Source organism: Aythya ferina, assembly GCF_964211825.1.
Source record: "Aythya ferina genome assembly, chromosome: 21".
NCBI classification, from domain to species: domain Eukaryota; kingdom Metazoa; phylum Chordata; class Aves; order Anseriformes; family Anatidae; genus Aythya; species Aythya ferina.
This window is the reverse complement of record NC_140319.1, coordinates 1,203,135-1,222,374: the sequence shown is the minus strand read 5'-3', so window position 1 is coordinate 1,222,374 and position 19,240 is coordinate 1,203,135. Positions and strand designations below refer to the sequence as shown.

Sequence of the window (19,240 nt, the reverse complement as noted above, 5' to 3'; positions counted from 1 at the left end):
CCATCTGCTGCTCCCAGGGGCTTTGGGAGTGAAAACTGCACTTGGGCAACATCTACACCAATTTCTGTTGCAAAATGCATCCTTGCAGGGAGCGCGCAGGCAGACGGGTTTGCTGCGTTTGAGAACAGCAAACTGCGCCCTTCTCTGCAAAGGAAGCAACGTCCTTGCACGTGGAGTTTAACTTCATTGCTGCCCCTCCAGAGAGCAAGCCCAGAGCTTGTTTGGCCAGCTCCGAGCTGCAGCTCCATCAAGCTCAGGTATTTCTTGGTGCCTCTTGGTCCCTGGGTTGGTCTGTGCGAGGCAGACAGGATGCTAATTTGTTTCTGTCTTCACTTGGGTGGTTTTGAAAAATGTCTCTAATGAAACTTGTGTTATTAAATATGAAACGTTTCAAGGCCAAGAGAAAAACTGGCAGGTGAAGGGCTTTTTTTTTTTTATTTTTTTTTCCCAAAGCTGTGACGAATCCATCTGCTGCCGCCTTATTGGGAAAGTATTGCGTGTGCGCGGAGGGCTGGTTTCCAGGACGTTAATCCATCACTGCTCAGGTTCAATAGGATCGCTCTGCGCTGCCGATTAGGTGCTTAATCTGCACGGGTTTTGGTTTACGACACACACCTGTCCTCGCTTTGATTTGCCAGGCCCCGTCCTCCATTCCCGCGGCCTCTTCTGCTGTTTGTGTTCAGCATCTGAAAGTGGATTTTTGGTCCATTTCCCCCTGAAAAAATTTGCAGGGATCTGTCCTGCACATGCATTCACCGAACCAGGCAGGAAGAGCCCGAAGTCTGCTGCCTCCTTCCCTGGATTTTCAAGGGCTCTTGGATGTGTTCTGCCTGTGTGCCTGCTTTGAGACAGCAGTCGTTAAATGAAAGCTTCAGAGGCAAAGCCTTGGGTTCTGTAGCTGGTCGGCAGAATGGGAAATGGCTGTGGTCTGCCTGTACCAGGGTTAAGAAAGGAAAATACCTGTGCCTCCACACAGCTGCAGCACAGACAGGGGAGCAGCTGGAAACCTGCTCACGCATCGTGTTTCAGAACAGAGCTTTAACCTGCAGCTCTAAAATGTGTGCCTGTCTGTGAGCAGCTGTGCTTCTTGTCCCCACCTCCCTTGCGGGGAAGGGGATGGGATTTCATTCGGTGCTGGTGCTGCTCCGTGTCCAGCAGCGGCTTGCTGGGCGCCCTGCTCCCTCCGTCCCCGCTGGTGCCTGGCTGCGGGCGGCCCCCAACCCACCTGCACCTCTGGGATCCCATCAGTGTGCACGGGCTGGGTGCCCACAGCGCTTCCGTGCACTGCAGTTATGGAAACAACACCATAATTGCCACGGGGTTCATGAAATCACCCCATAACCTCATTCCTACATCCTCCTTACAGCTTGGGGATGGGGGGCAGAGCCTGTTAGGAAGGTACAATCAGGATCCCATCCTCGCCTTGTTCTCAGGGCCACTGCTGCTGTCGCTTCTCCATTGTTGTTGCATGCAGCGGTGCAGGAATGCGGTGCCAGAGGCAGGTGGCAGGCGCTCTGAAGGAGCTGGGAACGGGCTCAGGGCTCGGGGCTGGCTCTTGTTGCCCATGCAGGCGCTGCCTCTGCCCGAGGGGGCACTGAGCTCGCTCATGGCAGATCCTGCCCCGGTGTCAGACCCTCACCACGCAGCGTAAAGCTGGCTTTACGACAGCAGGCCAGAACACCGGGCAATATCTGCCTTCCTATTCCTGCTCTCAGTGCACCGCATCCATCCTGCTGTCCTGGGAGTTCAGCACGTTGCTGTCTGTGTGCACAGCTCAGGAAGGCAGTCCCTGCCATGGGATCCTCGCCGTGACAGCTAGCCTGCATCCGTCAGCGCATCTCCTGCGGTGTCAGCTCTGCGGGGACAGCTGCTTTGCCCTCCTGTCCTGTGTCTGACAGCTGGGCCTGACGTGGTAGGAATAAATGGTGGGCTGGAGCTGGGGGGCTTTCACAGGGGGAAAACGGGATGGAGGAGCACGGGACAGAAGTGGTTCAAAGGGAGATGGGTGTTGTAAGCAGGTCTGGTTCTCCTCTCGCCTTAGGACTGGCCCAGGGACTTGAGGTTCTCCTGCAGGCCCTGAACTGCCAGGGAAGTGCTGAGCAGCTGCGTGCTGGTGCAGAAGCGGAGGCAGGCAGAGGAGCTCCCAAGCATCTGCTCATCCCCATCAAGCACAGGGCTAGGCTTCAGTCCATCACACGCCAGGTCTTTCATCGAGATCTCAGACGTGGAGGGCCTGGGGCTCCCCGCGGGCTGCAGCCAAGGCAGTCCTGGCAGCACCTGGGTGTGCCGCAGCAGGGAGCCCTCCAGGAGATGGTTTTCCTTGCCCGTCCCTGCTGTGCTCCACGGCTCACTGGCTGCCTCCCCTTCTTGCTCGTGTCCGGGATAAGATACCTGGCAGGCCAGGAGCTGCCGCTCTGTGCCCAGTGCTGTGCTCAAGCGTGCTGGAATTGAGTTTCCCAGGAGTGTTTGCCCGAATTGGAGCTGGCAATGCTGTCACAGTAACAGCAGCAAGCCTGCGTGCAGAACAGAGCGATAGACATGATAAGAAATTATTATTTTTTAACACTGTCTCCTGGGTAAATGCTGACGAGAGGGAGAGCAGTTTAAAAATCAGGGCTTAAAACCCACCTGGACAGCATTTGTCTCTCTAGAAACATTTTGCAGGGAGGAGCCCTTTTATTTTGGTCCTTGGCTGATCTGCACGCCCCTGGCTAACCGAAATGTGGATGCAGACGAGAAAGGAGCCCCCAGACCCCTCCAACACACCTCCCGTGGGGCAGTGAGGCCTCTCCCAATGCCCTGGGAGCCGCACGGTGCCGCGAGGACAGCCGAACCTGCAGGTCTGCTCGTTCCCTCCCTCGGTCCTTCCTTGTATTCAGTTTCTTATCTTTTATCTCTGGGAGCACTCGCTCATTTTTTTCCCCAGAAGCACGGGCCAGAAAACAGACCCCTCCGAGGGCATTGTCGGCGCGGGTCTGGCGTAAAGGCTTGACAAATAGTTTGTTGCTTTAACCCCGTCGGATTTAGACTCTGAGAGAGGAGGTCCCCGGGCGCAGATCCCTCCAGACATTAGCGGAGGAATTTTTCCCACTACTTCCTTCATCAGCCTCCAGGGCCTGTGCAGGGCATTTTTAGCCTCTCTGGTCCCCGTTTTCCCCGAGCAGCGCACAGAGGGAGCCCCGCGCAGGGACGGGGGCTATCGAGGGGTGCGTGCTGCTTTTCAGCGCCGCAGGTTACACGCTCTCATTTTACGTGTGACTCGAGGCCATCTGAAAATATTGCTGACGAGCCTGTTGTGCCAAACTGGGGAAAACTATTTGTGGCCCTGTTGGTAAATAAGATGACCACGATCTGCAAAAATAGGTTCCCGATGCCAGGAGGCCTTATATAGACGAATCCATAGCCCGGCTGTGTTAATGGTGCTGGGCACCCGGTAGTTCCCAACGAGTTTGGGAGCTTCTGAGTGCCTTGTATGTCTGAGATTTGGGTGAAATTTTGAGCACATCCTCTTGAAATTTTGCATGTAAATCTCCATTTAGAAATACTCATTCCACTGCTTGTGAAAGCAAGCACTTGGAGAGTGCTTTGCTTTTTAATGGCCTCGAAAGCACAGGCCTGTCATTTTTCAAACTGGTGTTTCCATAAGCAGAAGTTAAGGCTGATTTTGGAAGAGTTTTTTTGCTACACAGGTATTCGGGGTGTTAACACACTGGGTAAAAGCTGTGACAGCCTCTGTGCAGGGGACTTCTTCCTGATTCTTGATTTGACAGAACTGCAGAGAATTTAATTTCTGCGGGATGTTTGCTCACCCGAATGTGGTTGACTTGAGCCAAGGTATTTGCAAGCTGGTGGGAGGCTGTGAGAGCAGCCAAGGCATTTGTGAAATCTCATTTTCTTCTCTCATCTGGAAAGAAGGTTTAAAAATGCCAACAGGTGCAGCGGCCGCGTGTAGCAGTGCTCAGCGCGGTGTCGCCTCTGATAGAATCAAAGCATTGCACAGGCAGAAAGCTGAGAGCCTGAACCTGCTCCTCCTGAAGGTTGGTGCCGAAATCGGGGGCGCTGCCCTTGCAAGTGGTGCAGGTAACAGGCACAGCTCCGTTTGGGGCTTTTATTTCAAAACCCTGCTACCTGGATGGATTTACGACAAGGGAAATAAATCCTGTCGGCTGGGAAGGAGCTCGGAGGAGACTTGGGGAAGGTCCTGCTTGCGAGGCTTCGGGCAGGCTGTGCTGACACCTATCGGCAAGAGCTCCTCGCAGGGCGTGCTGCTGTGCCTGTGCCTTGATGGCCCCATCCACGAGGTCACATAGGTAATACTCAAGATTGAACACGCAGTAGTGACTTCCTGGTGTGTACAGGCGCTGGTACGAGGTGCTTTCAGACAGAACTCAAAATGCTCATGCCTCATAACCCGATTCTACATCTTTCACAAAAATGCGTGCTTTAAAAAATCTCTTCTTAAATCCGGTAGGCACGTGGAATGACAAAGCACTAGATCATGCTTGTCTGCAGTCCAAGGATTAGTATTTATTCCTTGCATGAAATATTTAGCAAGTTTGGCATTAAGCGCTGGAATTACTGGAACAAAGGAGAAAAGTGCGCTCCTCGTGTGAACAAAGCACGGTGCAGACACCGATGGCTTTTGGAGATCAGCCTGAAAACAAAAACCGGGGAGACAGTGAGCACGGGAGGAGCAGGTGAAAAGGCAGATGCAAAGAGGTGCACTGAGTGCTGAGTGTGGTGTCTGGGGACCTGCAGTAGGCACCCCTGGCCTGTGCAGGTGCCTTCTCTCCCTACCCACTGTGGTCATGCTCGGGTGCAGCGCACAGGAGAAGAGGCAAGTCAAGATCCTAGGGCCAGGTTTTCAGTAAGTACTTGCATTTTCTTTGCAGCCACAGTTCTGAAGTGAGCATAGCCCGGCTCCTCCTGACGCTGAGCTGTTTGTGCTTGTTTTGGGGAGGTTTCTCTGACTGTGCACACAGGATGCTCCTTAAAGGAGAGGGATGGTTGAGGTTTTTTAGCCTCTTGGTAGCTGTAACCTCACCAAATTGCACAGCAGCCATTTCCTGAAACACCAGTAATTTTGTGTGGGGCTGGAAGGGGTTCTCAGACCTCTGAAATTGCCCTGCCATGTCCCTCCTGTTGTGGCAATGAAACGGGAGCTAACTGGGAGCGTGACTTGAGTGAAAAGTGTGGAGCTCAGCACACGCTCCTCTGCAAACCCACACATACTTCAGTCCCTTCCCTACAATTACTGTTATTACCACATCGTAGTCTGATACAGCAATTTCCATTCCTCCGTTTGCCTCCTTGAGGGAAGACGAGTAGCAGGAGCTGATCAGCCCTTTCTCCCTCTGACGGCTGAGCTCTTTAATTAGCATCAGAGCAGTTTTGTGTAGGACGTCGGACTGTTACTCAAATCACTTGAAAGTCTGCAGGGTGCAGTATCACTGAGGCGGGGGAAAAACACGTAATAAAACAGAGAAAGGTGGATAGCTCGTTGTCATTCTGATCCCACCTACCTGGAGGGAAAGGGAGCTTGCAACAGCGCTACCATTTACGGCACGGCCAGCTTTGCATTTCCCAAAACCCGGTGAGGTTGCAAAGAGGATGGGGGTGACCTCACCGTGAGCAGCACTCGGCACCTGGGAGTGACGCTGCCGGTGACAGCGCCGTGAGAAATGTTCCCAGCCAGGATAGGCACCAACAAAAACCCCTCCTGCACCGCTGTGTGCTGGGCAGGGTGCAGAAATTGCAGCAGAAATTGCACGGTGCAGAAATTGCATCCTTGTTTTCAGCTATTAAGAGATAAGGGGCAAAGCCCCGGGGCGTTCTGGCACCCTTATCTTGTTGCCGTTTGCCCAACACTGCCGTTGCTGTGTAAGGACGTTTCTGACTAATGCTAGCAAAGGGTGACTCAGTAATCCTGTTGCACAGGGTTCACAGGGCACTGCCTCTCCTTTTAAACAGCGTTGTGGACACTAAAGTTGGGCTGCGTGAGAATTTCCGGGGCAAAAAGATGACTGTGACATTGCAAAAGCCTGGAGGTGACTGATGGGGCTTTCTGACTTCTGCCTGCCCGGGAAAGGCTGCGGGACGCTGGACCTTCAATTCAACGCCCCGAGCCTTTGCTGGTGTCGGGTGGAAATTCAACACTGAGAGCTCAGCCGAGTCTTTGCGGTGTGACAGCTGCCCTAAGCGTCAAGGGGGAGTAGGTTCTGTACCCTGAATTTTATATTCTTGCAGAAAACCTCCGCTCGTTCTGCAGAGGTGCACGGATTTCTCCCCCCCACGCGAACTGAGCAGGCAGCAGACACGGGTGCCTGCAGAGGCTTTGATTGAGGCAGGCTGTGCCTGTTGGGAAGGCGACTCAGATCCTGTTCAATTTTTCTTGAACTCTACAAAGCTCTGCGAAGCTGAAGTCCTCTCTGTGGCACAGATCTCTGTTCTCATTTAATGCTTCCTGGCAAAAGAAAGGAATTTTTTTGAACCCAGATTGTAGGGAACACTAAGTCACATGTGGCTTTGGTAAGGGAAAATGATACTTTCCTGGCTCTTAAAAGCTTTAAGGTTTAGCAGCCCCAGTCAAAGCTGGTCTTGAAAACGTCCCTAATCCCGGTGCCTTGTTTTAAACGGGACAAAAACAGGTGAAAGTCAGATGCTGGATGCGGGGCAGCTGAGCGCTGCGTTACAGCGAGTCCTGAGTGCTGTGGTTTGACTTCTGGAGAGAGCCAGTGTGAGGTGTGCCACCGAGGTGCCCGCTTTTCTCATCGGGGGGCTCCGTTGGCATCTCCCAGTCGTGGTGCTGAGGCTGGGATTGCCTGGGGTGCTGCTCCTCTGCCCGTAGGCTCCTCGTTGTCTCGCTCAGCACACCGCTGGGGAAAAGCTTTCGGGCAGATCTGCAGACTACTACGGAAAAATCCGGGCTGGACCGTGAAGCCAAGGGATTTTTTCCTTCTCTGGTTTCCCTTCCCATAGAGGGAGAAAGATTTGGGGATTTCATGCTGTCAGACAAGTTTCAGGATACGCTGAGCAAGGCAAAACGCGACCTTCCCGGCGGCAGGACAAAGCCGCTCCGCACGAGCGTGGTCGGGGTTGTGCCTGGGCCGTGGTAGATAACGCGCCGGGGCGGATGAGGTTTCCAGATTGGGGCTCACCATTTGGTTCCTTTAAGTCTGCTGGCCTGAAAGCCGGGCCAGGGAACCCAGGCTGAGCATCGGGGCAGCTGCTGCCCGCCGGGAGGCTGCAACCCCAAAAAGCCGTCGGGGAGAGCAGGAGCTGCCCAAGTGGTGTGAGCGCAGTGAGTGTGAGCCCCCTGCCCCTCGTTCCTGCCAGGAGCCTGGCAGCCGGGTGGCCTCTCCTTCTCCCCTTCTAAAGAGCAATTTGCTTTTGACCGATTCTTTGCAGTTCTCTGTAAGCACAGCACAAACTCCTCGGAGCAAAAGCCCGCGCAGCGTTTCGTTCTGCTGAAACACCGTGACTTTGCAGAGCTGCAAAAAGCTCGGGAAACGCCAGGTTGCTGGCAGAGGTCGCCTTCCGTATCTGGCTGCTGGAGCCCAGCATCTCTCTGGCTCTTTCCCTGGGAGTAATACATTCCACTGATAACGTCCCTGCGAGATTAAGTGCATCCGTGTAATGGGATGTAATTTGTTGAACAAATTCAGCTTGCTGGCGAGGCGAGGCCGGCTTCTAGAGGAGGGTTTTTCCCCGTTCTGTGGCTGTGGCCGTGCTGCCCGTGGTGCTGCTGCAGCTGCGAGCCCCCGAGCCTGCCCTGGGCCTGCTCCCTGCTCCCCGGCTTTCTGCGCGGGCCGTGGGCGGCTTCTGAACCTGGGGCTTGGCTTCCTTCGCGGTGAGTGCCCTGGCTGCTGGACGAGCCTGCTTTAATTTCTCAGCTCGCCCTTTGAAATTGGAAACTCGGCTCTGGGACTGTGTTTGTTTATCCCGTCACTGCTTGGAAAGTGAATCAGCTCGGGATGACTGCGATCGGCTCGCTGGAGCCCATGGAGCAGAGCATCCTCTTGCTGGAGCCAGGGCTGCTTGAGAAATCCATCGGGCCCGGCAGCAACGGCCCCCAGCCATCGCTAGGAGCACTTCTCCCATCAGTCCAGAAAGCTGAGCCTGCCCAAAGAAAATTCCCACAAAATTTCTCTCCCTCATAGCACCCAAGAGCTCCTTCCATGTCTTCCCCTCACCCCGGAGACGGTGCGAACGCCTGGCTTCACTCCATCCCCTCTCCTGCAGTATTTCCCCATCTGATGCTGCTCTGAACCAATTCTTTCATCTCTGCGATCCCGTCCCAGCAGGCACCCAGCAGCTTTTCCCTGCGTTTTTATTTTTGTCTTTTAAGCTCCGCTTGATGTTTGTTATGTGCCCCGTTTCTGGAGTTGCTCGGGGCTGTGCCTGACTTCGGTAAAAGGCTGGTCTGGAAATTCGTGTTAGCGTGCCCCTGGAGTGAGGTTTTTCTTTTGTGGCTGCTGATCTCTGCGCGTGCTGCTCCAGTGGCATTAGAGGGCTGAATAAATGGGCTTTAAAAAATGCTTATAAGGACATATCATAAATAGGTGGCGTTCAGAGCTCGTGTCAGAAGCGATCAGAGGCTGGCGTTTCTCTTCCACACGTCCACGGAAGCCAGAGATCTTTTTTGTTTGTTTGTTTTTGAAAAGTATGTATCTGCTTTGTGAGCCAGGAAAATCCATCAGCTGGAAAAAAATAGCTCGACTGGCTTTTAACTCCTCATCTCCACGGAATAAACAGCGTCAGCTGTAGAGAGATGTTCCCCTCTATGTTCAGAAGCAGTTAATTGCGCTGCACCCTCTGCGTGCTTGGGTTTTTATCCCCAAGGAAAGATAATCTGATAGAGGGCTCGGTGGTGTTACCGGGGTGCGGAGCTTGGAAACACGTTCTGTGCTCGGCGAGGAAGGGCCCTCTGCACCCACCAAGGAAAGGAGGCCGTCGGAGCGGGTGCAATTAGCAAACGATGCCCTTCTGCAGGCGCTGCTGTACTTCGGTCCGCGGCAAGGCACAGAGGCCGTTTCATTTGCAAGTGTAATAGCAGAGCGCTCCGAGCAGGTCGTGACAGCCCCGAGAGGAGGAAGCCCTCCTGTCGGATCCTTGCTGGCAGCCTTTGAGCCGCCGCCCGGCCGGCCTCTGAAGCTCGGACTTTGAGCTGCGGGGCCCCGGGAAGCGGAGCCGTGTCCCTTTGATGTTGCTGGTGCCGTACCTGGCTCCGCGCTCCGCATACTTGAGACCTGAAGTCACAAAGGCTGCGGCGCCTCTGCCGCCACCGCCACCTCCTCCCCCTCCTCCTCCTCCTCTTTTTCTTCCTCCCCCTCCTCCTCCTCGCCGCCTTTCCCGGTGCTGCTGCACCCCTCGAGGTGCTCCTGCCCTTCCTGGGCTTGGTGGGAAGGTGGCAGCGAGCTGGCACGGAGCTGTGCTCAGACACCAACTTCTACCAAAGCTGCTTTTGTACCATTTTAAACCCCAAACTACAAGCCTCGGCTTTGAGCAGCACCCACTGTTGCTACAAAGCTCGGCGGGGTTTACTTGGAGACCTCCGACAGCTGCTGGGGCAGTCGGGTTTGCAGTCCGTGCCCGTGCGTGGTCATGTTGCAAACATTTTTATCCTGCCATGGCTTTTGTGCCCTGCCTTAGCGATAAGGAAGCGGTGTTAATGCTCCAATATTCCCTCTCCAGGCTGCAGCCACCCTCGTGCACGTTTCTGGCCGAGCGCAGATCAATGCAGTTGAGCCGCCTTTATAGGACAGGCACTGAGCACAGCAACCTCGCAGAGAGCCACCTCGTGCTGCGACATTTCCCCCATTTCAGCACACTCCACCCGCGGAGCAGAGTTCACGGCTGGCCCCAGGACATCGCTCCCGAGCCGGGCGGACGCCGCCCCGCAGTGCCCGACCCTTTGAAGCCCCGAGCACGCCGCGGCCGCCTGCTCACCACACGGGAAGAGGCTCCGAGAGGCCAGCTCTTCCTCTGGCTTGTGAAATTCAGATTTTTTCCTGCCTAGCAGAACGAAACTCTGCCTTCGTTTACACCCGCGCAGCGTCCGATAATAGGCAAAGCTTCCTGAAAAACCGGGGCTGGCCTCTGCCTTGGGCTGTTTACATGGTTGTTGTTGGCTCCTTTGGGAACCGTCTCGGTGTCTGGGGCAGGGGCTGGCCTTCAGGTTGCAGCAGGAGGCAGGGGGCATTTCCCACTGCCCGGCAGCCCTGACCTTCCTGAGCAGGGCGCTGGGTTGTCCCTCCAACCCCAGCCCAACCTGCACAGGCACAATTCTAGCCAAGCCGTCTGTTTAACACCAACTCCTGTCCCAGTTTAAAACCAGCACTTTTTGCATCTCACTGGTGTCCCTGCTGCAGACAGACCCGTGCAGCGACCTGCTGCGTGCCCCGTGCTGTCCTGTGATGTCCTGGGCGGATAAGCAGAGTGGTGGGTAAGGGAACACGCAGACAGCCGGCTTGTTCTCTACAAGTCAGGTAGAAACTTTGCTGGCAATCGGCTTGCCATGCCAAGCCTGGGAGAGCGACTTTCAGGCTCTGCCAAGGAAATACTTGGGTTGGAAACCTGCTGGTGTGGATTAACGAATTGCACACAGCCTGGAAAACTGGAAGTCTGGAATTTGACTGGGAACAAAAAGTAACCAAACATGACCCTCTCGTGGCCCCTCAGACTTTGAGGAGATGTTGGGTACAGTCCTGGCCATGCCGTGTACCTGTCCTAGCAAAACAATTGTTTCCTGAACAGCTTTATTCCCCTCTTCCCCCATAGCTGCAGCACCTGAGAGCAGCACCAAAACCTGCTTTGTCCCTAGAGAAAGGTGGCAGCAAAGCCCCTCAGCCTCTTTGTGCTTGGCTGGGGGTTGCTTTTTGGCTTGGCTCTTACCACCCACCACCTGGAACCCATCACAATCGAATTGCTTTTCTCAGCTGCAACACCTTAAAATAGCTGCTCTGGTTTCTTTTAAAAATAGGCTCGGTGCTGCATGTCATTACCTGCTAAAAATGCTTCTCCTGGTCCTATTAGGACATCAGAGGAGAGCAGTCGCTTTGTTATCTCAGCCTTTTGGAGAGGGTTTTGGAGAGGGTTTTGGAGAGGGTTTTGGAGAGGGTTTTGGAGAGGGTTTTGGAGAGGGTTTTGGAGAGGGTGCTGATGCTCCTACAGCCACGTGTGCAGCCTTGCCCTTGGGTTGCCCCTGGTCCCGCACGGCCCTGCTTTGGGTGACACATTCAGGGTCAGCTGAAAACATGCCTGCAGAAGGTGAGATCAGTGCCTTGCTGCGTCCTGGGAAAACCCTTGGGATCTGTGTTCTGAGCACAGAGCATCACAGCAGCAAGAGGCCGCATCTTGCTTTTGCACGTAGCACTCCTGCTCGGGAGGTACCTGGCTTGAGCAAAGCCTTCAAGCCTCCAGCCGGCTGGGTGAAAGTCCCTCGGTGATTTTTTGGAGGAGCGCTGCCTTGTGTGAACTCGGGGAGGGGCTGTCAGCTCCCGCAGCAAAGTGCTCGGGGTTTGATTGTGCCGCTTTGAGAAAACGGGATTGGGTTCCTGCCGCCGCCTCTGAGCTCCCCAGCGATCCGCCACGAGCAACGCCGGATGTGTTAGAATTAGTATTCATTCTCACTCCGTCCTTGGGGAGAAGTTAGTAGGTATTTGGAGGTAATTATTGCTTTTATTCAGTGCTAAAGCAATAATTTAAAGGGATATGTTAGAAAGCTAGTAATTTCCTGCCAGTGACTGACAGATGTTTTGCCATACATGAAATGTGCTTTCAGGCTCCTACTAATTACAGTGACACAAATTGGCAGTAGTTTTCTTCCCAGGCTCCCAACTCTAATTTTGCCTTCTTTGCTGCTTTTTTTTTTTTCAAAGGTGGAGCCTCCGCGTCACCTCGCTTTGGTAAAATTCCTGTAGGGTTTGATGCCTGTGTTTGAGCCTGGTTTCCTAACTGTCCCCCTTCCTGTCCCTGCCCAGGTTCGTACCCCTCTCCCAAGGCTGGCGCCACGCTGGTGGTCTACAAGGACCTGCTCGTGCTGTTCGGCGGGTGGACGCGACCGAGCCCCTACCCTCTGCACCAGCCAGAGAGGTTCTTCGACGAAATCCACACGTACTCGCCCTCCAAAAACTGGTAAGAGAACCTCTGGATTCGAAGCACGGGCTTTGATCCCTGGAACAAGTGTCTGCAGTGCCCGAGCGCTGCCCGAGGTGTCTCCGCAGGCCCGCCGGGACTGGCTGGCAGGGACAGGGGGTGCCAAGGTGTGGCTGATCCCGGCGTGTCTGCGAGGCTCCCTTTCAAACAAAGAGCAGGCAAGGCATCGCTGCTCTGGCCCAGAGACTCGCACGCACTGCTGTCTGACACCTCCTGGGTGGTGCTCGCTTCCGTGTTGCTGTTTTACCAAAAGGCTGCCAGCACCACCCCAGTGCTCTTTGGAACATCTTCGGGGCGGGCAGAAATCTGGGTGCGAATATTCCCAGCGCGTAACTCATCTGGCTGCGAGCTCGAGGTCGTCCTGGGGAAAGTAAGGGAGAAAGCCTTAGCTCCTGGAGGTTTCACTTTTTGGTGGTGGTGATCCAAAATTCAGGGGAAAGGCGATAAAGCAGGGGTCTGTGCTGCTGCAGAAAGCTTTCTGCCTCTGCAGCTCCAGCAGCGAGCGAGGAGGTGGCAGGAATTTTTCCTTTAAGCAGCATCCAGCTGATTTTAGACCACACTTTCTCACTGATGCTTGTGTGAGAAAGGAGCAAATGCTGTATCAAAGCAGCGAAGGTTCTTGCTCCTCTTTCATTGAGAACTTTTAATCATCAAAAGTGTCAATTACCCGATGCACTTTGGGCAGTGTCGTTAGAACACTGTAATTAAACTGCGTTGGAAATAATTCAGGGCAAACTTAATTGAAAGGGGCGATATTTCCAACTTGGCCTTGTGACTTTGTCATGTTTTAAAAATGTTGAGCACATTAGTATTTCTAATTAGTTTCGTTATTATTTGGATCTTTGTCGGTTTTCCCTGAGGTTTTCCTCTGTAATGCTTTCTCGAGGACTCTGCTGGCCCGTGGGATTTCTCATTTTGCCATTCATCCAGGACCATCCTTTCTGCCCCGGTGCTGAATGTCTTTTCTCCCTGTTCCCCCAGGTGGAACTGCATCGTGACCACCCACGGCCCCCCTCCCATGGCAGGACACTCCTCCTGTGTCATCGAAGACAAAATGATCGTCTTCGGAGGCTCGCTGGGATCTCGGCAAATGTAAGTGTGGAGAGAAGGCGTCTGAGGAGTTCTCCTGCGAGCAAGGGGTGTGTTGTGGTGGTCGTGGGGTAGCAGTTCAGAAAGAAACCTCCGAGGGGCTGGGCTGTGAGACCCTTTTCAGCAGGACCCCTCTGCAGCAGTCGGCACCAGCAGCTCGGTGCTGCCCGGGCCGCAGATAAGCGTGCCGCCAGGGCTGTCCGCGCAGCGCAGCGTGACTCAGCGCCGCTCAGAGCAGTGCCCTGAACTGGGGCAGCCGAGAGGAGGTGAGGCGTGTGGGAAGGTCACATGCGGGTGCAGATCCGTGTGTTGATCGGAGGAGTCTGAGATCATCCTGGCTGCTCACCCTGCCTGCCCTCGCGCACTGCTGGGCTGGTGCTCGCTGCCGGCCCGCTGCGGGGTCTGCCTGCTGGCTTGCTGCACCTTTCACTGCCCAGGGCAAATTCCCTCAAGGCACCAGCCTGCAGAAAACCGATTCTGTGATAAAACCTCCACCCTGAATCAGCATTTTGAAGCCCCTGAGGGCCTGGTTGTGCCGTCAGGAACCAGGCATGCTGCAGCCGGGTGCTTGTTTGGGACTTGAGCTGAGCGGCTGTACCTGTGGCTCAGTGTTTCTTCTCTGGTTTCTTCCCCACAGGAGCAACGACGTCTGGGTGCTGGATCTCGAGCAGTGGGCTTGGTCCAAGCCAAACATTTCTGGGCCCAGCCCTCACCCGCGAGGTGGCCAGTCTCAGGTGATGCTCTCCTTCACTGACTCAGCTCCACGGCAGCATGCACTGCCAAAGATAAACCAGAGAGAAACCAGGCACAGCTGAATTTCCAGCTTCCAGGCAGCTCTCTGTGGGTCGTCTGAAAAATAATGCCCAGTTTCTGAGTTACCTTCTCAGTCTTTTGCCCGCCAGGCCCTTGTTTTCTCTAGCCAGCTGTTCTGTGAGATTGCACTTTTAATCTCCCCAACGCTCTGGTAGATACTGCGCTGTGTCTTGCACATGACTCAGAACCGTAATGAGCATTTCTAGAAAACAAATTGCTGTTTTACCCATCAGAGGAGAAACAGCTATCAAGCCCCGTGGCGTTTACAATCAATTAGGTGTTATCACATGTTGGTTTTGCTTGGGGCCCCTTTAATTGCTCCGGTCTCCTGATCCTTGGTTCAGGTGACTATAGATTGCACCCGCTGAGTGCATGGCTCCGGTGGTGCCTGTTTTAGTGCCTGCCTGGGGCAGGGAGCTTGTGGGAGTCACCGGGCTCAACACAGGCGTCTGTTGCAGCTGGCAGTCCTGCTCCCCCCCTTCACAGTCCCCAGGAGGACACTCAGGGGTGCCTAGTGCCTGACTGGCCTCAGCTGGATGGAAGCACCCCAAAGAGATCACGTCGTGCATGGGAGTGGCTTTCCTTCCATCCAAAGAAAGGGAGGGGGGGGACTGGTTGCCCACCGTGAGCATCTAACACGCGTTGCTGTAAGCCTGCAGCCTCCCAGGTGGTCCTTTCACCCTTTTTGGGAAGAGGAGCATTGCGTCCTCTGATGTTTGCTCAGCCTCAGGGATGGTAACTGCTCTCCTCTGTAAAAGGGACCGGCTTATGAGCCGTTTGGGACAAGGCAGCGGGGCGAACTCTGCATCCCGCTTTGCCCTGGGCCCAGCAAAACCGGCTTTCCATCCTGGCTCCACTCCTCGTCCCCAGGCAGACAAAATTCAGCAGTGTCTGTGCTGCTGAGAAGCCGTAACCCGGCTCTGCACTCAGAGGCCTTGCCGAGAGCACAAGGGATGGCTTCGTGTCCTTCCTGCTCTGAAACGCTCTTCTTTGCCCCCACAGATTGTAATCGATGACGAAACCATTTTAATCCTTGGTGGCTGTGGTGGTCCCAACGCAGTAAGTATCCTGCGGGGAGCAGGGGCACAAGCCACAGGCATCCTGTACCTGTGAGCCCTGGGTGCTGGCTTGGGCAGCGGGGGGCTCTGCACGTGACCTGGGGGGCATTTTTTTGTCCTGCAAACTAGAGCTCACGGTGTAGACGTCCCAAAGAAGTTGTTACTTCTGCTGGAGCTGCCTTTCGTTAACAAAAACCACCCCGCGAGCAATCTGAGCAGCTCATTGAGGTTAACTGGAGGAATTGTCCCTGGTTTTGTGCTGGGGCAGCAGGCGTGGATGGAGGGACTTGTCCGTGGCCACAGTAGGGTGCAGGCACCCCTGGGTGCTCAGATCCCAGTCAGCTCACTGTCCCTCTGTCTGCAGCAGCGAGGCAGCAGCACAGCTCCGTTTCTGCCCCCGATGAGATGACCCTGGCAGCAAGCTGCTCTCCTGCATCTGTCACGCTTCTCTTCACAGCTGTTCAAAGACGCCTGGCTGCTGCACATGCACGCGAACCCCTGGACGTGGCAGCCGCTCAAGGTGGAGAACGAAGACCACGGAGCCCCGGAGCTGTGGTGCCATCCTGCCTGCCGGGTGAGTGGCTTGGGACGGAGGCAGCGGGGTCTCTGGTCCGTCTTACCCCCTGTAGGCCTTTGCCCAGGATGCCCCAAACCCCTGCCTTTTTGCCCCAGTTCCTTCCCCAGAGCTCGAAGGGCCGCCCTGCAGCTGTAACGCGTCCCCTCCTCTCCCCTCCTCCAGGTGGGACAGTGCGTCGTGGTCTTCAGCCAGGCTCCCAGCGGGAGAGCCCCGCTCAGCCCTAGCTTGAACTCTCGCCCCTCTCCCATCAGCGCCACGCCGCCCGCCCTGGTGCCCGAAACGCGGGAGTACCGCTCCCAGTCTCCCGTCAGGAACACGGACGAGGCTCCCTGCGTCAACGGCCGCTGGGGCACCCTGCGGCCCAGAGCGCAGCGGCAGACGCCCTCGGGATCACGGGAGGGCAGCCTCTCCCCGGCCAGAGGCGACAGCTCGCCCGTGCTCAACGGGGGCAGCTTATCGCCCGGAGCCGCTGCGGCCGGCGGCGCCTCCTTGGACAGCCCCGTGCAGGTGGTGTCGCCCGGCACGCCCGGAGCCGCTGAAGGCTGCGAGCTGAAAGTCGGGCTCGCCCTGGCGCCGAGGCGGGGGTCGCTGCCGGAGCAGAGAGACCTGCGCTTGGGGTCCCTCGACCTGAGCTGGGAGCAGAAACCGGCTCCCGTCGTCTGCCAGACGGACGGTGCGGACAGCAGGACGCTCGGCGCCGGCGCCAGGAACCCCCCCGAGCAGACCAACGGCATCCACACGCCGCCCCACGTCACCGGCTCCCTGCCGGGGGCTGTCTCGCCCGGCGCGCTCCGCAGGAGCTTGGAGGCCGTCAAAGCCCTGTCCTCCAAGGGCGCCTCGGCTTCTGCCGCCCTCAGCCCTCCCCTCGTGGCCTCGCCGGGGTCCCCGGGCAGCCAGGGCGCGGGTGCCGAGGCGCGGCCGGGCTCTGCCCAAGGCGAGGGCCATTCCCTGCCGCCCATCGCCCGCCGCCTGGGCCACCACCCTCCGCAGTCCCTCAACGTGGGGAAGCCGTTGTACCAGAGCATGAACTGCAAGCCCATGCAGATGTACGTGCTGGACATTAAAGATACCAAGGAGAAGGGACGAGTCAAATGGAAAGTGTTCAATAGCAGCTCCGTGGTGGGGCCGCCCGAGACCAGCCTGCACACGGTGGTGCAGGGCCGAGGGGAGCTGATCATATTCGGCGGCCTCATGGACAAGAAACAGAACGTGAAGTACTATCCCAAAACAAATGCCTTGTACTTTGTGCGAGCAAAGAGATAATGTGGCCCGAGCTGTGCACCACCACCACCTCCCCTCCCTCCCCGGGGCTCTCCCTCTCCTTTCTAAGTCTGTCGCGCAGGCACTCAAACTGTGAATTAGGGCACAACAAACCAATAAAGTCCAAGCAAACCTCCAGTGCTGCCCGCCCGTTCCCAGTAAGACCCCAGTTAAGCGAATCGTGTTTACAAGCAGGGAGGGAGCTCCCTGCCCATAGGATCCACGTTGCTGTGCTCACGCAGGAGCTCTCTGCTGTGACCTAGGCCAAGGATTTAGGGTGAGCAGGCGGGAAGCCTGCCATCCCGTAGCCTCTTGAGTTTTCTTTGTGTTTTGTTTTGTTTTGTTTTTTCCTCTTCCAGGGGTTTAAGAGGCCTCGTATCTCTGAAACTCTTTGTGGAACACGAGTAGCAGCGGTTTCAGTAAGAACCAGCTCAATACCTGCAGACAGGAGGCTGTTAGCTCGTGTGCACTGATTGCTCCCATGCTTCGAGTATGGCTCTGTAAGGAACATAACAGCAATACCTGAACAGGAACCTTCCAGCACTGCAAGTTGTGACCTTTGCTCCAAACAAACACGATGCCTTTTTTGCCTCTCACCCCTTTGGCCTGACAGTCTCATTCCTGTCCTCCATGCAGGACCGTAAGAAGGAAGAAAGGACAGTTTTGCGTTGAAATGCCAAAAAAAAAAAGTTGATAATCGGCTGGGCAGGACTCGCTTTCGCAGCCCTCTCCTTGCCTGGCAGCCTCGGTGCTGGATCTGTGGCGCTGCGCGATCCCGGCCGGCGCAGTGGGTACGTGTTTGGGAACGCTCGCAGCAGGGGCACGGCGCTGGCCGCGAGGTTGCTGCTGTCCCCCCGTGCGCCTCGGCGGAGATGGAGCCTCCCTGCTCTGCCCCGGCTCCGTGCCGTGCTCTGAGGACGTGCTGAAACCGGGTCCGAATCTCAGAAATTTTTGGGGTGGGGGTGGTTCCTGCGAGATCCCGACCCGATTTCACCGTCTGACATCTCCGACTGCTGCGTGGGGGGTTCAGCATCGTTCTGGATCCCACAGCAGAAAACGGTTTACTCCCAAAATCACGTTGCGCCACCAAAACAGAGATTGGGCTGCCCATTCCCCTTTAGGCTCAGAGATTCCGTGTCTGTGAACGGCCCAAACACGTACACAGCTTTTCTGCGCCCGCTGAAGCAGCACCTCATAGCCTGGGAACGCTTTTTTTCCAGCCAAAACGATGAATATTGGTAAACTGGAGCATGTGAGCGGCAGGGTGGGCCGGCATCAGCCTTGATAGCAGTAACAAAATCATCTTTGCATGTGCCTCCTTCCGCAAAGATTAAAACAAAGAAAAATCCAAATGGATTGAACCTGTGTGTCCGTCTGGGACAAACTTCCTTCCTTCCTTCCTTCCTTTCCAGCTTGAGATGTGGGGGGTGGAAATGGGCAGACTCTGCTCAGTTTTGGTCAACAGCGCGTGCCCAGCTCCGGCCCAGGGCTGGCAACCGCCGGCATCTCTCACCCAGCGCCTGAAATAGCTGAAAAGTAGGAAACTCGCCCCAAACCGCCGCCCGGCCCGCCGGCAGTGCCATGACGTGGTCCCCGTCCTTCTCCGTCCCCACCGAGCTTTGCTGGCTTTGGCTCGTCGGAGCCGCGTCCCCGGGAGGGCTCAGGGCTGGATGTTTTCTACCAAAATCCCCCCGCCCCGATAAAAGGGGATTTATCCGTGAGCCACTTGGGGCTGGGGCAGGGCCCGGGGCAGGTCGGTGCCCTGGGTGCTCCGTTTGTAGACAGACCCCTGCTGAAATCCCCGCGCCTCGGGAGCGCCCACCGCGGTGTCCGGCGCGTTCCCCCCCGCCTGCATGTCCTGGCATCGCCCCGGAGCGAAACCCAGCAGGAATTTGGGGCCGCCGGCTGCGAGCTCGGGGTGTCCCCATGAGGGGCCATCGGTCCTCGTGCTGCCTGCGCCCTGCGTCCTCCACCAGCCCCAAATCCCCCTCAACCGGCCCCAAAACCGCCCTCCCCTCCCTGCGCGTCACAGGAAGGCATGTTCTTGCGATAAATTCCTCGGAAATTATAAATTCCTCGGAAACGGCCCCGTTTTCCCCAGCGGCGCTGGTGCTGTGAGGTCCCCCCGCCACTCAGGTCCCCCCGGCGCTGGAGGCTCGGCCGCGCGTAGGAACGCGAAGTGATTTCGGTGATATTTAAATCTGTGTACATTTCTTTTTTTTTTATGTTTTTCCCCCTTCCTGGATGAATTTTTAGCAGTTTAACAAATAAAAACTGAAGAAACGGA

At 56.0% G+C, this 19,240-nt stretch overlaps 1 protein-coding gene across 2 annotated transcripts in view; it reads left to right on the top strand.

Moving 5' to 3' along the window:
- FBXO42 (F-box protein 42) overlaps positions 1–19,240 on the top strand; it is a 48,921-nt gene extending 29,681 nt beyond the window's left edge. For both annotated transcript variants that reach the window (XM_084494811.1, XM_084494810.1), the window contains exons 5-10: positions 11,982–12,135; positions 13,138–13,248; positions 13,883–13,979; positions 15,061–15,117; positions 15,574–15,690; positions 15,856–19,240. In XM_084494811.1, coding sequence (XP_084350937.1) covers positions 11,982–12,135; positions 13,138–13,248; positions 13,883–13,979; positions 15,061–15,117; positions 15,574–15,690; positions 15,856–16,956 — 1,637 coding nt within the window. In that variant the 3' untranslated portion in view covers positions 16,957–19,240. The remainder of the gene's footprint in view (positions 1–11,981; positions 12,136–13,137; positions 13,249–13,882; positions 13,980–15,060; positions 15,118–15,573; positions 15,691–15,855) is intronic.